The 14,826-nt window shown below is 38.9% G+C and overlaps 1 protein-coding gene across 1 annotated transcript in view; it reads left to right on the forward strand.

Annotated features, from left to right (window-relative positions):
* The window catches only part of Nucb2 (nucleobindin 2), a 71,671-nt gene that overhangs the window by 11,150 nt on the left and 45,695 nt on the right, over window positions 1–14,826 (forward strand). The window contains exons 2-3 of the mRNA XM_023719328.1: window positions 11,751–11,894; window positions 12,984–13,091. Coding sequence (XP_023575096.1) covers window positions 11,751–11,894; window positions 12,984–13,091 — 252 coding nt within the window. The remainder of the gene's footprint in view (window positions 1–11,750; window positions 11,895–12,983; window positions 13,092–14,826) is intronic.

A 14,826-nucleotide genomic window follows, 5' to 3' on the forward strand; every position in this document is an offset into this window, starting at 1 on the left:
TGTGTGTGTGTGGCCAGCTCAGCCCACCAGGGGGCGGGGCTGGCTGGCATGTGGTGCTGGGGGATTGAACCGTGATCCCTGTGCTTTGCTAAGCTTGTTCTAAGTAGGTGCTTTAGACCACTGAGCCATCTCACCAGTCCCATATGACTTTTTGGTTTTAGATTTTACCTGCATGATTACCTGAGTTTTGGTATCTTCTAGAAATAACAAATTATCTGAGAGATTAGAACATATATAATCAAAACATGAACATTCAAGTTAACAGGTACATTTATAAACCTTTTTGAGATCTAGCAATCATAACTCACTAGCTTTTAGACCCCTTTATTCATAGAGTTTGACAGCATACTATAAGTCCCTCTAGCTTTAGTTAAGAGAGGTTACACATGTATTAACTATCAGCATAAAATACCAGAGTTATATTAAAAAACCAGGCTTACATACTCATCATGAAATACAAAGCATTTAGTCATATTAAGCTAATGTCCCATTCAGTGTTTTGGATATGGCCCCCATGGTAAGCAAGGGGCACTGCTAAAGAATTTTTCCTTTTAATGCTATGTCTCTGAGTTTTATATCACAAATACAATGTCTGGCTCTATCTATAGGCCCATAGTTATTAGACACTGTGTAGCCAGTGTCTTTAGAACATTTTTACACTGACAGGTTGTTATCTGTCCTGGGGAACCTGTTTTAACTAGTGAAATACTTTAAATATTACACATGAATAACAATATATTACATTTATAAAACATCACTGTCAGCATCATCGTTTAGTAAACAACCTGAATACATTGCATTACCTCAGTTACAACTAAAGCAATATATCTTCTAATGTCTGTTTCTATTAAGGTATGATGACTGGAAGGAAGGTCAGGATTGGAGAAGGAAAAAGAGACCTGTGCCAATGTCCAGCAGTAGGCTGGGTTTTCCTCTAGTCATGATTACTCAGGGTTCTTCCATGAGGATGGCAGGTAGAAATGACAGTCCAGCCAGAGGGAGGAGGTAGGCCCAGGGCCCTTCAGTCCTACTGGACCATCTGGGAAGCTGAGTCTGAGCTCTGGGCCACTTTGCCTCAGAATGCAGTCTCACTTCTAGTGGCGGCCTTGGCAGTCAGGGCATGGCTTGTGGGCCTCTTAAGGCAGTCCCTCTTATGCTGACCTGTCTTCTGACAGCTGGAGCAGAAGAATGTCATCATCATTGAGGTCTTCTTGGGAGCCAAGAGAATCAGACTTAGGGTCTGTTTTGAGGCTGCAATAATGGCAGCCATTTTTGATCTCTTTGCTTTCTCTCCCATGGTTTTCTCCCAGTTCCAATTATAGGATACTTAAATAATTTTTACCAAAGTATCAAATGAGTTGTCTGGACCAAAAGCTGTCTTTTGTCGCTCCTGAACTTATCTGTAAGAGTGAGTAATCTGTCTCTATTAAATTAACATCTCACAAAGTATGCTTTACCAGTCCCTCTATTAAACATTTAAAGAAATCAGAGGGGTATTCATCTTTTTCCTGGTAAATAGCTAAAATTTAATAACTGAAGGCTTGGTTCTAGTTCTTAAACCTTCAAGAATACACACTTGAAAGAATGTCTTTTCCACTCCTCTGCCTGGCTATTAGCAGTAGGGCTCTGACCGGTCGGGCTCCAGTGGGAACAGGTAATTCTACTGGTTGTCTATCTTGAGTCCTTATAATAATATAATATTCCTCTCCAAATGTAATAGCAGCTTGTAAGGCTGCCTGCTTTTCATAGAACTCAAAGTTTGGTTTAAGATTAACATTACATCTCTCCAATCTAGTTCATAAGTCTGAGTAAATCCTTTAAAAGACATCAATGTACTTATCAGGGTCATCTAAGGTAGATGAACTCTGGAAGTTCCAAATTTCCTATGCTTTAAAAGGTATTGTCCTTGAAAAGCTTGCACAGATTCAGCTAAGAATGGGTGTAGCCCTGTAGAGGCCTGGATTACAGCTGTTTTATAAGTGTACACCTTCTAGACTAGAAAGGCAAACAGGGGAAACCTTACTTTCAGTAATGGTGGGTGAGGCTGTGCTTCATGCAGTCTTGTCCTTAGACTCCAAAGGTTAGGGAGGAGCAGCCTAAGGCTCTGGGATTGTGAGTGCCTCTGGCGCCTGAACTGCCTGGTTCTCCTGTTACTCACATCTACATTTTTAAAACTTAAGCAACAATGACCTTAATACAAACAATCTGAATATAAGACATTTTTAGTATTTTCCTTTTTATATCATCTTTTTAGTTATAAACTAGCATCACAGTTGATACTTTCCTCTGCATTTCATTTGGATTAAACAGCTCTTTTTCAGCATGTAAAGATCAAAAAATGTCTTTCGGTGCCTAATGAAGCACTCTAACGGAATAAGAAACTTTGACTGTGAGATCCCCATATCTGGAATACAATAAGAACATTTAGGGTGTTTCCCCTCCTTATTTCTAGATTCCTTCCCCCAAGGCGTCCCTTGAGTAACCCTCTCCAGAGCAGGTGGATGCTCATGTTGGAGAGAAGGGAGACAAGATCCCACCAGCCTATCCACCCTCGAACTGGCGTGAACTCTTATCTCCTGAACGTCTCACAAACCCTTCACTTACTCTTACTGACCATTTTCTAAGTTAACAGCTACAATTAGTTCGGTATTAGAAATGTGTACAGAAGGAAGCATAACCATGGCACAAAAGGTCAATTAGAAGGGAGCAGTTCTCAAGCTTTAAAAATCACTCCCAGTGATAGAACAATTGACTGGAGGGATTTGGGCCCCAAGTGTTGAGCCAGTCTGCAGACACTCGATTTCCATCTGATCACCTAGGTAAATATTTTTAGCAACTAAACAAGATTTAACCTTGAAGCTCACAGGTGAAACTTATATTTCATATCAGCTAGCATCACATTTTACATGTTGGTAAAAACACAATACATCTGGCAAGCATCTTACTCTTAGTTGACATGTAAGGCACAGATGTAAATTTTTCCCTTGATAGCTGCTGTAGAATGTAAACTACTGCAAGCTGCGTCAGCCTAATCTATGAAATAGTGACTCATTAAGTTATTTCTACTGAAAATCTCAAGTAGAATTCCTAGTTTACTAGCAAAAAGAAGGAAAAGGTACAATAGGTAAGTGGAGATCTTTCAGTGGTCAGGAGCCAGTTTCCACCAAGGAACCTTCAGGTTTGGCGCCTTATCTCCTCAGGCATTCTTGGTTTCTTTTGGCTCACACAACCAGAGATGTCTCTAGCAAGGAATCCGGCAGTTTCTCTGGTCAACATTCCATCAGCCATAGGCTTCAATGGGGATTCACCGAAGAACACCGGGGGAAAACTGTCCTCTGCTTCAAAGAGTGGCAGCTGCTCTAAGAGCATTAACTAGCTGGCAGAGAAACCACTATGTGTCCAAGTTCTATGAGGGATAGCTAAAAGCCTCAATAAGATCACCTAGCACTTTCCAGTAAAGGCTTTAAATTCCACAACTTATCTTTTATGCACCTAATTAATTAGACCTAGGAGAAAAGGTTGAATCTTCCCTCACACTAAACGTGTTTTGGTCCCATAAGTGTGCTGCTTTTGGAGATAGCTCCTTCTGGTGTCACCAAGAAGTCTGTTCTCTCCACTGTGTCTCAGGTTTAGCCTCCCAAAGGAGACCTGCCCAGAACACTAAGCTGGGACATGGCTTTTATATGTGTCCTCCTAGATGGGCATAATTCTTCATTGTCTCATCTGACCCAGAGATGGGGTATATGTCCTTTTTCTAAAATGACTTCCTTGTCTTTGGCGTTAACAAACACTCATTTTCTAAGGGCTTCACTTAGTTGGAACAGTCTATAGGGTTTTCCTAATTTTACATGCCTCTAAAAAGGAAAGTACAAAGAGGTGGGAAAATTAGGAATAAAGTCAAAGCAAAGAAACTGAAACAGATCAGGCCTGACATTTCCTCTAGCATGTAGAGGGGGATCAGAACCAGTCTATCCCAGTGAAACCTGTCCTCCAAGTCTTTAAGAACGGTTGCCGACCTAATATCATTTAACTGGCAAAAGGAGTCCCATATTTCATATACAGACATGTAGATTTTCTAAGTCCAAGGTGGCTAAGAGTCCTATTTTACAGAAGTTTATATAAAATCCACTAGGAGGTTTACTAACATTACTGTAATGCTACAGTCTAAAATCGAGCAAGGAATACCAGTACATTTAGTCAGCCAGTTCAAACACAACATATACAAGTACACAATAGTCATAAAATGTCCCATTAAAGAAATATCATGAACTTGTAACATTTCCACATTTTAACTTAGATTTACCGACAACATTTTGACCAACACTTTAACAAAACTACATAAAGCCAAAGCATAAGCAATTGTAAACAATTTTAACAGAACTATATGAGGCAAAACTGTATGAAGCAAAGCATGAACAATTAATTATGAGCAATGGGCAAAGACATCAATATTTGAAGCATAAAAATTTGTTACCTAAGCAAGTCCCAATTCAGAATTTATGAAAGAAAAGCAAACTCATACCTCTGTCCAATGATCTTGGTGAGAAACTCCAAAATGATACAGGGAGAAAAACTGGTCTCGGGTGGGTAACCTCCAAAAATATAGGGAACCTCCAAACGACATAGGGAAAAACGATCTCTGGACCTGACCTGCACGAGTTCGTGTTCTCTAAAACCGAAGAATGAATTTTAGGAACAAACGGAGGTTATGAGCGGAATATATTTATTGAGAGAAAGAAACCTCCTGTCGGAGAGAGGGACAGAAGGGGGCCCCGAGCAGGTAGTTTCCCCCAGAAGATATGTCTTGTACAGATGGTAATGACTCATAAATCATATTTATTCTTTTTTCCAGGTGGGGGCCACTGGGGATAAAGCCAGGGGTGTTCTCCCACTGAGCTACATTCCCAGCACTTTTTTTTTTTAAAGTTTTAAGACAGGGTCTCACTAAATTGTCCAGGCTGACCTTTAACTTTTTAAAATGAGAAGTTTGTTGGTTTTTACTATATTCGTAAACTTACACAACCATCTCTGTTCTTTAATTTTTAGGACATTTCATCACCCTCGAAAGAAAGTACCCATTAGTATTTGCAGCATTTTTCACTTTCTCTTCAACTTCCACAAGCTCTAGGTAGCCATTAATCTATTTTCTTTTTCTATGGGTTTGTTTATTCTGAGTATTTTATGTGAGTCAAGCCATATAATATGTATCATGTATCATTGTGCTTCTGTGTGTTTTATTTATTTTTTTGAGCTAGAATCTCAAAAGTATATCTGAGAGTACTGAGATGACAGGCCTGTGCCAGCATGTTGAGCTCTGGTGGTATTTTTATTACTCAGTTCTGTTGTATTTGATTTTTAAAACAATTTTCCCTTTTAAAGTCTCACTGTTTGGTCCTCTGAAGTTATCAATAAATGAAATAGCTTTCGGTTTTGAAGTGACAGTAACAATTTATTGTCTTTTTCCTGCAAAAGTGAAAAAAAGCCATGTGTATAGCCTGTAGTCCTAGGACTTGGGAAGCTGAGGCAGGAGGATCACTGTGAGTTCGAGGCCAGCTTGCACTACATAGCAAGACCCTATCTCAAAAGAAAAAAGAAAGAAAGAAAGAAATGAAAAGAAAAGAAAAAATTTAAAAAATTAATCTAACTTGAAAGAAATGCAGTTTTGGTGCTCTCTAAATATTTTTTTCCTACTTCCACAAAAGCAAGATCTAAGTCTGATTAGAGGATATAATATTTCACAGTTACTTGCAAAGTATGAAGGTTTCCTGTTTTAAAATTGTATCTGAGGGCCAGGGATGTAGCTCAGTGGCATAAGCACCTGCCTGGCAAGCATAGGGTTCTGAGTTTGATCCCCAGTACTAAAAAAACAATTGTTTCTGGATATGCACTTTCTTTAGTAGCTTATTTTGTTGCTGTTACTGTTAATCTTTGTAGATCAGCAACCCAACTTGCTCTTTGCTCTACCAATATAATTTTAATCTTGTGGAATAATCAATATTTAAGTACATATAAATTATAAATTAATCATTTACATAATTGGTGTGAGTATAAGCATTTTGTTTATATTTCTGACTAAGTAATACAAAAGAGCTATACTTTACTCAAAAGAATAAGTAGGTGAATTTAAATCAAGAATAACTACATAATAGAATTTAATAGGACAATGAGGTCTAGTACAATTCCCTTTTTAAAATATAATTTTTTAATTGATATAGTGGCAGGGGGGCCAGGGAGATGGCTCAGTAGAATAAGTGCTTCCCTGGCAAGTGCAAGGACCTGAGTTCAATACACAGTTCCACCAAAAAAAAAAAAAAAAAGATGATATAGTGGCAGGTGCCTATAGTCCCATCACTTGGGAGGCTGAGGCAGGAAAATGTTGAGTTTGAGGCCAGCGTGGTCTACATAGTTTATAGCTGGTCTAGACTACATATTGAGTTGAAATCAGCATTTATGTTTAAGAATGAAAAAATCTGAGGTGGAGAAAGTTAATTGACCTCTGATCACATAGCAAGTATAGTGTAGTTGAATTACAGTGTGTACCTAAATGTAATCCTGCTTTACTGTTAGGTTAAAGACTCATTTGCTTGGAGATAAGCATTCTTTTTGTTTCTTATTGTAAGAGAGGTTAGAAAACAATAGAGCAAAGGAAGGCAATATGTTCTAGGTAGTAGTTTTCAAACTTTAGCATACATCAGAATAATCTTGTTAAAACACAGATTATTGGGACTCTGATTTAGCTCTGGAGTCAGCCATGAGAATCTGCATTCCTTTTTTTTTTTTTTTTTTTTAGCAAAATATATTTATTGAGAGAAAGAAAGCTCCTGTCCAAGAGAGGGACAGGAGGGGGGGCCCAAGCGAGTAGTTCCCCCAGAATCTGCATTCCTAGCAAACTCCCCAGAGATGCTGGTGCTTCAGCTCAGGAGTCACACTGGAGAACCACTACTTAAAAGCAGACCTAGACTCTGGCATGTGGCCGCTCTGCGTCTGCACCTTGGCCGCAGGACTCACCAGCTATGCGATGCAGAGCACGCACTAGGTCTCCATCTGCTGTACTTTAAAATGGGGAAAGTAACACTGTACAGAGTTGTCGACTTAAGTGAGTTCAATCAAAATGCTTTGTATGTTGTCTGGTACATGGAAACACTCAATAGATGTTTCCTACTATTACTTATAATAAGCCTAAGGATCACATGTTTATGAGCCATAAATTCACTCGGTGTTTTACAGTAGAGACTTTTGGTGATTGTGTCACTTGGAACCATTAGGACAAATTCGTGTGCATATATGCACACGGGCACATGTACACACACATTTCTCGCTTATCTTCTGTTTATGGTAGACTTGGCAAAGGAATGAAAGGCAAAGGGAGTGCTAAAGTGACAATGACACATCAAAGACCTGAAGAAGTTAGAAATTTCATATAAGGTGCAACTGAAAAATATGGAGAATGTTTAAATTTGAAAAAAAAAGTTGCAATAAAAGACATGCTGCCATTAATGCTCCTCAGAACACTCTCCCTCACTCTGAATACACTTACGCCATCGTTCGTGCTGCCTTCTAAAGCAGTTCTGAAGTCCTCTTAGTGCCTTTAGTTGTGCTGTTGGCATGTCCTAAATGGATTCAAGCACCTTTTTTGGTGGTCATTTTGACTTTGGAAAGATGAGGATGCAGTGTAATGTTTTTATGAGTCCACTTTTCCATTGGGTGGCCCTCAGCAGCAGCAGTCACAGTATTTTTGATCACACCTTATGAAAAAGGAGAACTTACTTCCAGAGCTGCATCACCAAGTGGCAAGAACAGTATGTGTGGTTGAAGTGAGGGGGAGGGTTTTGAGAGGAATTAAGGGCAATGTTTCATTGTAACCATTAAAAAACAAGACAAAACGAAACAAACTTTTTAAGGAGCCAGGTGTGGTGGCAAATGCCTGTAATCTTAGCACTGGGGAGGCTGAGGCAGGAGGATCTTTGGGAGTTCGGGACCAGCCTAGTACACAGCGAACTCAAGGCCAGCCTGAACTGCATAGCGAGACACTGTCTCAAAAAAAGACAACAAAACAAAACAAAATAATACCCAAAAACCCCCACAAAACTTTAGTCCTTAACTGTATATTTCAGTACTCAGGGTATATATTACTGGTGGGAATGTAAAATGGCATACAGGTGCTTTAGAAAACAGTATGACAATTCCTCAAAAAGTTAAACACAGAGTTCACCAAATTGACCCAGCAATTCTATTCTTGAAGGTGTATGATCAAAAGAACTGAAAACATGTTAACATAACAGCTTGAACACAAATGTTCTCAACAGTGTTATTTAAAATAGCCCCAAAGTAGAAATGATCTAAATGTCCATGAACTAAAAAAGTAAGTATGAAGTATCTATATATCTATACAATGGGCTATATATTTAGCTATAAAAAGCAATGAAGTGCTAATATAGGTTGCAACATGGTTGAACCACAAAAATATACTACTCAGTGGGAAAAAAAGACAGACACAAAAGACCACATAAGGTGTGGTTCCATTTGTAGAGGATTTCCAGTAGAAGCAATCAGACAGACAGAAAGTAGGTTAGTAGCTACTGGGGTCCAGGGGAGGAAAGGGAGAGGAAGAGACCGCTAATGAGTATGGCATTGTTTTCCCGAACGATGAAATGTTATGAAATGAGATAGTGGTGATGGTGCACAGCCTTGTGAATGTACTGAAAAAGAGATACTGAATTATGCCACTGTAAAGGGTAGATTTCATAGCATATGAGTTATATCTCAACAAAACCAAAATGACTACATGTGTGGGCCTCAGCATGAATGAGAAATAAGCCTTTTAAAAAAAAATGTATTTGGCACAGGGTCTCACTGTGAAGCTCGGACTCGTAGTGATCAGCCTGATTTCAGCCTCCTCAGCTCTGGAATTACAGGTGTGCACCACCATGCCCATCTTGGTGGCTGGCTCAGGGCATCCAGGGGCAGGACTGGTGTGGCATGTGGTGCCAGGGATCGAACCCTGGTCCCTGTGCTTGCCTAAGTGGATGCTTAGCCTGCTGAGCTATCTTGCTGGCACTAAACCTTTGTTTTTTTAAAAAAATGATTGTGGGAAGAAAATAGATTCGTAGTGGGAAGACATTTTCTGGAGAGCTAAGTCATCCTATTAAGAGATGATTCATGGTGCACAGTAGCCCATCACAAGTTCTGAAAGAAAAAGAAAATGAGTTCTGAAAGGCTTGCAAAAATGAAATCTATTTGGCATCATTTAGCCAACATATCTCAGACTAAAATAAATGATGAAGATAAACTCACAGCAATTGTGGTGGAGGAGCTAGTGCCCTGTCAGCTTCCATATACAGGGAATCACCGGGAAGGTTTGTTGAAGCAGATTCCTGAGCTTCATCCCAGATTGTGTGGGTTCACTTGAGAATTGACATTTCTGACCAAATTTCAGGTGATCTGATCCAGCGAGTTGGGGGGCTAAACTTTGAGAAGCATCCTTATACTTCAGGCAAGCCTTAAATGGGTGCATTTTATGGCATGTGAAGTATATATCTCAATAAAAATTACTTAAAATATTGATAAAAAAAATGCAAAAAAGGGGGGGGGGGAAAACCTAAAAGGCCAAAGTGCCTGCCTGGCAAGGACAAGGACCCAGGTTCCCTCCCCAGTACTGCATGCTGTGCCAACATGCGAAAAACTGCAACCAGGCATGGTGGTGCACGCCTGTAATCCCAGTGCTGGGGAGGCTGAGACAGGAGGATCACTACAAGTCTAAGCTGCATAGCGAGACCCTGTACCAAGTACATAAATAAATAAAAGATTTCTAAAAATTAAAAAAATGCACAAAAATGTGACACTTTAGTGGTTTTGTTATTGACCAACGTTTCATAAGGGAATCAGTTTAAATTTTTCTTCTTTTGTAAAATGAACCAGTAGCCTGTATACTATCAAGGTGTACAAGGTGTACATCAAGATGAAATGAAGTTATGTAATCTTTTCCAAAGTGTGATCTGTGGGTAAAAGCATGTTACCTAAAAGAAGGAACCAAAACAAAACAATGACACCAATAACAACAATAACAGCAACAACAAAACAAAGCCCAAAGCTAGTTAAGTTTGGGAGATTGTAAGTTAAATAATGCCTATCCTGTGTGTATGGTCCAGCCATTCTTCGCCTTCAACTCCTTTCTTCTCCTCTGTGTGTGTGTGCGGGGTGCCTCACACATGCTAGGCACTCGCCACCACTGAACTGTATCCCTTGACTTGAACCCTATTGTTAAGTCTATATATATTAAGTCAATCACATGTGAGGTATGTTTTCCTTTTTTTTCCCCTTCTTTTGGACATGGTCTCACTAGGAATACAGGCTGGCCTTGAACTTAGTTATGTAGCTCAGGCTGGACTCGAACTTGCAGTGATCCTTCTGCTTCAGCCTGCTGAGTACTGGGATTGCAGCCATGTGCCACCCTGCCCAGCTAGTCCTTCTTATTTATTTATTTTTTTTCTGGTACTGTATTGAATTCAGGGCCTTTGCATTAAGCTACAATTTCCCCAGCACATTTGTCTTTGTCTTTTTTTCCTTTTTGTTTTTTTTTTTTTTTTGAGAGAGTCTTACTATGTAGTGCAAGCTAGCCTTGAACGCACTGTGTAGCCCAGGCTGGTTTTGGTTCACAGTGATCCTCCTCCTGCCTCAGCCTCTAGAGTGCAGGGATTATAGGGATGAGCCACCATGTGCCTGGGTTATTTTTCATTTTGAGACAGGGTCTTGCTAAGTCACTAAATCTCTAAGCTCAAAGTAATGATTCTCTTGGTTCAGCTACCCAGAGTGCTGGGATTACAGGTGTGCACCACTGTGCCTGGCTTTCTTGTAGTAGACCTTCTGGATCTACGTAGATTCTTATTAAAGGGAAACTGAATAAGTGAAATTTGAAGAATATTGTGAGAGCAGCAGTTGCCATTGCTCTTTTTTTTTTTTTCCAACTACCTTACAATCTGCTTGATACTTTATTGTTTTACTTACTGAAAAATTTATTAATCATAAAGATCTTTAACTCTGAGTCTGGGCATGGTGGTGCATCCCTATAATCGCAGAGCTGGGGAGGCTGAAAACAGGAGGATCACTATGAGTCTAAGGTGTATAGTGAGACCCTCTACCAAATACTTAAAGAAAACAAAAAATCTTTAACAAATAACTATTTGCCACAATAAGGTAATTTAAATAGGGATTAAACCCAGGGCCTTGTGCATGTTGGGCAAATTCTGTAACATTTAGCTATTTTTCCACTCTACCCCCCATTTTTCCAGATTTTTGAGACAGGGTATCTCTAAATTGCCCAGACTAGCCTCTAATTTATGGTCCTGTAGCCTCAGTCTCCTGAGTGGTGAGAATTACTGATGTGTACCCCCACACTTGGCTTCAGATGGTTTTTCTATAAGTCGTTTGGACTTTAAAATTTTGTATCCAAGGGGCTGAGGAGATGGCTCAGTAGAAGAAGCACTTGCCTGGTAAGCGCAAGGGCCTGAGTTCCATCCCTGGTTACAAAAAAAAAAAAAAAAAATAAAATTGTGTCCTGTCTTTGTAATTTTGGTTGAAAAACATTTTTCCCTGATTTTCTTTACTAATGTAAGTATAATTTTTAGTAAATTACAATTTATACCCCTTTCCTAGAATTGTTTATTGTATTAAACCTCTTGAAATTGAATATATTATTAATGCACCATTGGAAATGCATCTTTTTCAGGACTTTAACCACTCCTTTATTTCAGATGAGGTGGAGGACCATTCTACTATGGTATGGTTTTCTCTTGGTCACGTGTCTACTTGCTGCTGTTCAGGCAGTGCCTATAGACATCGACAAGACAAAAGTACAAAACACCGAACCTGTGGAAAGTGCAAAGATAGAACCACCAGTAAGTAGAGTGGCAGGAATTATAATTAAATAAAATGAATTATAACAAATAGAGTGAAATGTTAAGAATTATAAATAAAATATTGCTAGTATTTGTTACTTATAAAGCTGGGCATTTAAGGAATGATTCTGAAACAGAAATGAAGACAGTACTGGAGAATGATATGTTTGTTTTTGTTTTTGTTTTTTGTAGTACCGGGGATTGAGCTTGGAATCTTGTGCTTGCCAAGCAGGCACTTATACCACTGAGCTATCTCCCCAGCACTAATGTATTGTTTAATATTAACTAATGCTTGTTAAGTATAATTAGTACATAGAAAAATTAATCATAAAACACTTTCATTGTAGAGAGCCAAAGAAACAGTGTTATATTCAAAGATGACACATTTAAGCGTGGATAAAAACCAATTATTACTGGTTGTTGTCTACTAGCTGTATTCACTCTGCAGTCCATAATTTTCTTTTGTCCTTTTTTCAGTGTTATAGAGGGCTGGCCAGATAGCTCAGCAGATTAAAGTGCCTGCTTAGGGTTCAATCCCTGGCATGCCATGCTGGCCCCACTCTCTGAGGATGTGCTGAGATGGTAAATGAGACTGGGCGTGGTGGTGTGGGCCTGAGGCTGAAAACAGGAGGATCACTACAAGTCCAAGTCTGATCTATATAGTGAGACCTGGTAGAACCTCTACTAAATACATAAAAATAAATTAAAAAATAAAAACAAGCCCTTTAAATGTTATAATATCTTTTTCTCTTTAAAATAAAAAAGTATAATAAAAAATTAAAGCTAAAGGAAGTTTTGCTGCTCATATGCATGAACTATATTATATATTTTATATGCAAGCCAGGACAATAAAATAAGAAGGTGGGCCACAGGTTGGCCATGTAGAAACTCTAAGCCATATAGGAAATATACCTTTGCATTACAATAAAAGATGATATTGGCTCTGACAGAAAACTCTTTAAGAAATACAGGTTTTTGATCTGGACTATCAAAAACAAAGTAGGTATGGCTTCATGTCACTTTGGTAGATGCTGTTTTATACTCAGACAAGGAAAAATTTCAGAAATATTACTATTTCTTAATTTGAAGGATACTGGACTTTATTATGATGAATATCTCAAGCAAGTTATTGATGTTCTGGAAACAGATAAACATTTCAGAGAAAAGCTTCAGAAAGCAGACATAGAGGAAATAAAGGTAAGTGTAATGAAGCACTTACTTAACACACATTTGCACATGCCAGATCCTGAGCTGAGTACTGAGGATAAACAGATGAGACTCACCCCTACCTTAAAAAGTCTGTAAGGGAAAATCACCCAGAGACAGATTATCCAGATGGGAGATATGTTGAGTTTTAATAGATTATAGAAATGTAAAGGACAGATACATAATCCAGCCTGAGGCAGCAAGGAAAGGTATGAAGTCATTCTTTCTACAAAGGGTGATACCAGAGTTTAAAGATTAAATTGTGAAAAGGAGGGGCTGTGTGACATCTTAGGCAAAAAAGCAAGAAAGGTACAGAGACAAGAGGTCTCCAGGCAATGAGGTAGTAACTATTGGTGGACCCCATGATGAAAAATAAGGGGCCCAAGGAATGAGTGCCCAAAAAGTGGGGTTATGGATCAGATGACAGAGGGTCTTCTATGTCAGATGAAGGGGGTGGACTGTGATCTGAAGACAGCAGAAAGATTTCAAAGGTATAGAGGATAGATTCTGGCATTTTTAGTTAGGTTCAGAGTAAAAGAAATAATATCTTACATCAGTAGGGTGGAATAACCATTTGCCTCTGTCCTAAGAACCCTGTCATACATACTTAGCTGTTCCTTAGTGCTCTTAATAATTAAGGTGGGGCTGGGGAGATAGCCTGACAATCTAAGTGCCAGCCTGGCAAGCACAAGAACCTGGGTTCAATCCCTGGTACCACACGCCCTGCGGGCCCTGGAACGCAGGGTGCGCCTTACCAGTCACCGAAACTGGGTATGGTGGCGCATGCCTGTAATCCTAGCACTGGGGAGGCTGAGAAAGGAGGATCACTACAAGTCTGAGCTATGTAGTGAGACCCTGTACCAAATAAATAAATAAATAAATAAATAAATAAGCAAGCAAGCAATGGTAAACATGTGGCATGGGAAATTCTTTTAAAGACTTTCATTGAAGGGAAATGTATCAGTTTAGTTGGGTCTATCTGTCTTAGATTTGGCAAGTAAAAAATGATTCCAATTTTAAACTTTCAGCTATACTTCCTAAGATAGCTTTATTTTAACTTTCCTTAAAAAAATTACCTGTTTCTAGAATAGATTTAGAGAATTGGTGAAGGAATCATTCTACCTCAAAGTCCTTTTTACTTTAGTCTCTGTCCCTAGGAGGGCTCCTCAGTTTGTGGTATTTATTAGAGTTTACATATGGCTTTTAGCTCACAGCTTTCCTCCCGGAAGCCATGACCTGTTCTGGCGAAAATGTAACAATATTATGCCAATAATTCCTCTGAATTATCTTTGAGGGTAATGTTTTTCTTCCTCTGAAAGATTAATTTGATCAGTGGAACTAATTTTCCAGGGTGAATGATATGTAGAACTCTCAGTGTCTTCTATCTAGATAAATTCAGAATTAAAAGCTTTATTTGGGGGTCATAGAAATGTAGATCTTGGGAGGTACTCTAAAGAGATGCTCAGGGGAAAAAATTAGATCCTTTGATTTATAAAAATATTACAACTTTTGTATTTTCTTTTCTTCCCCAGTTAATTTCTGTTACTTTAGGAAGGGGGAAAACAATGTCAAAACAATGTCAAGTAGCAATACAATGAAAAAGGAACACGGACAAGGTAGACAATAGAACTCAATCTAACAACATCATCATGAATAGGCAAGCAATACTCTTGTATTAGGAATAAATGTAAAAAAAAAAGGAGGAATAAATGTCAAATTTCCCTTC

The sequence above is a fragment of the Octodon degus genome, unplaced genomic scaffold, assembly GCF_000260255.1.
Source record: "Octodon degus isolate 3935 unplaced genomic scaffold, OctDeg1.0 scaffold00067, whole genome shotgun sequence".
Lineage (NCBI taxonomy): Eukaryota > Metazoa > Chordata > Mammalia > Rodentia > Octodontidae > Octodon > Octodon degus.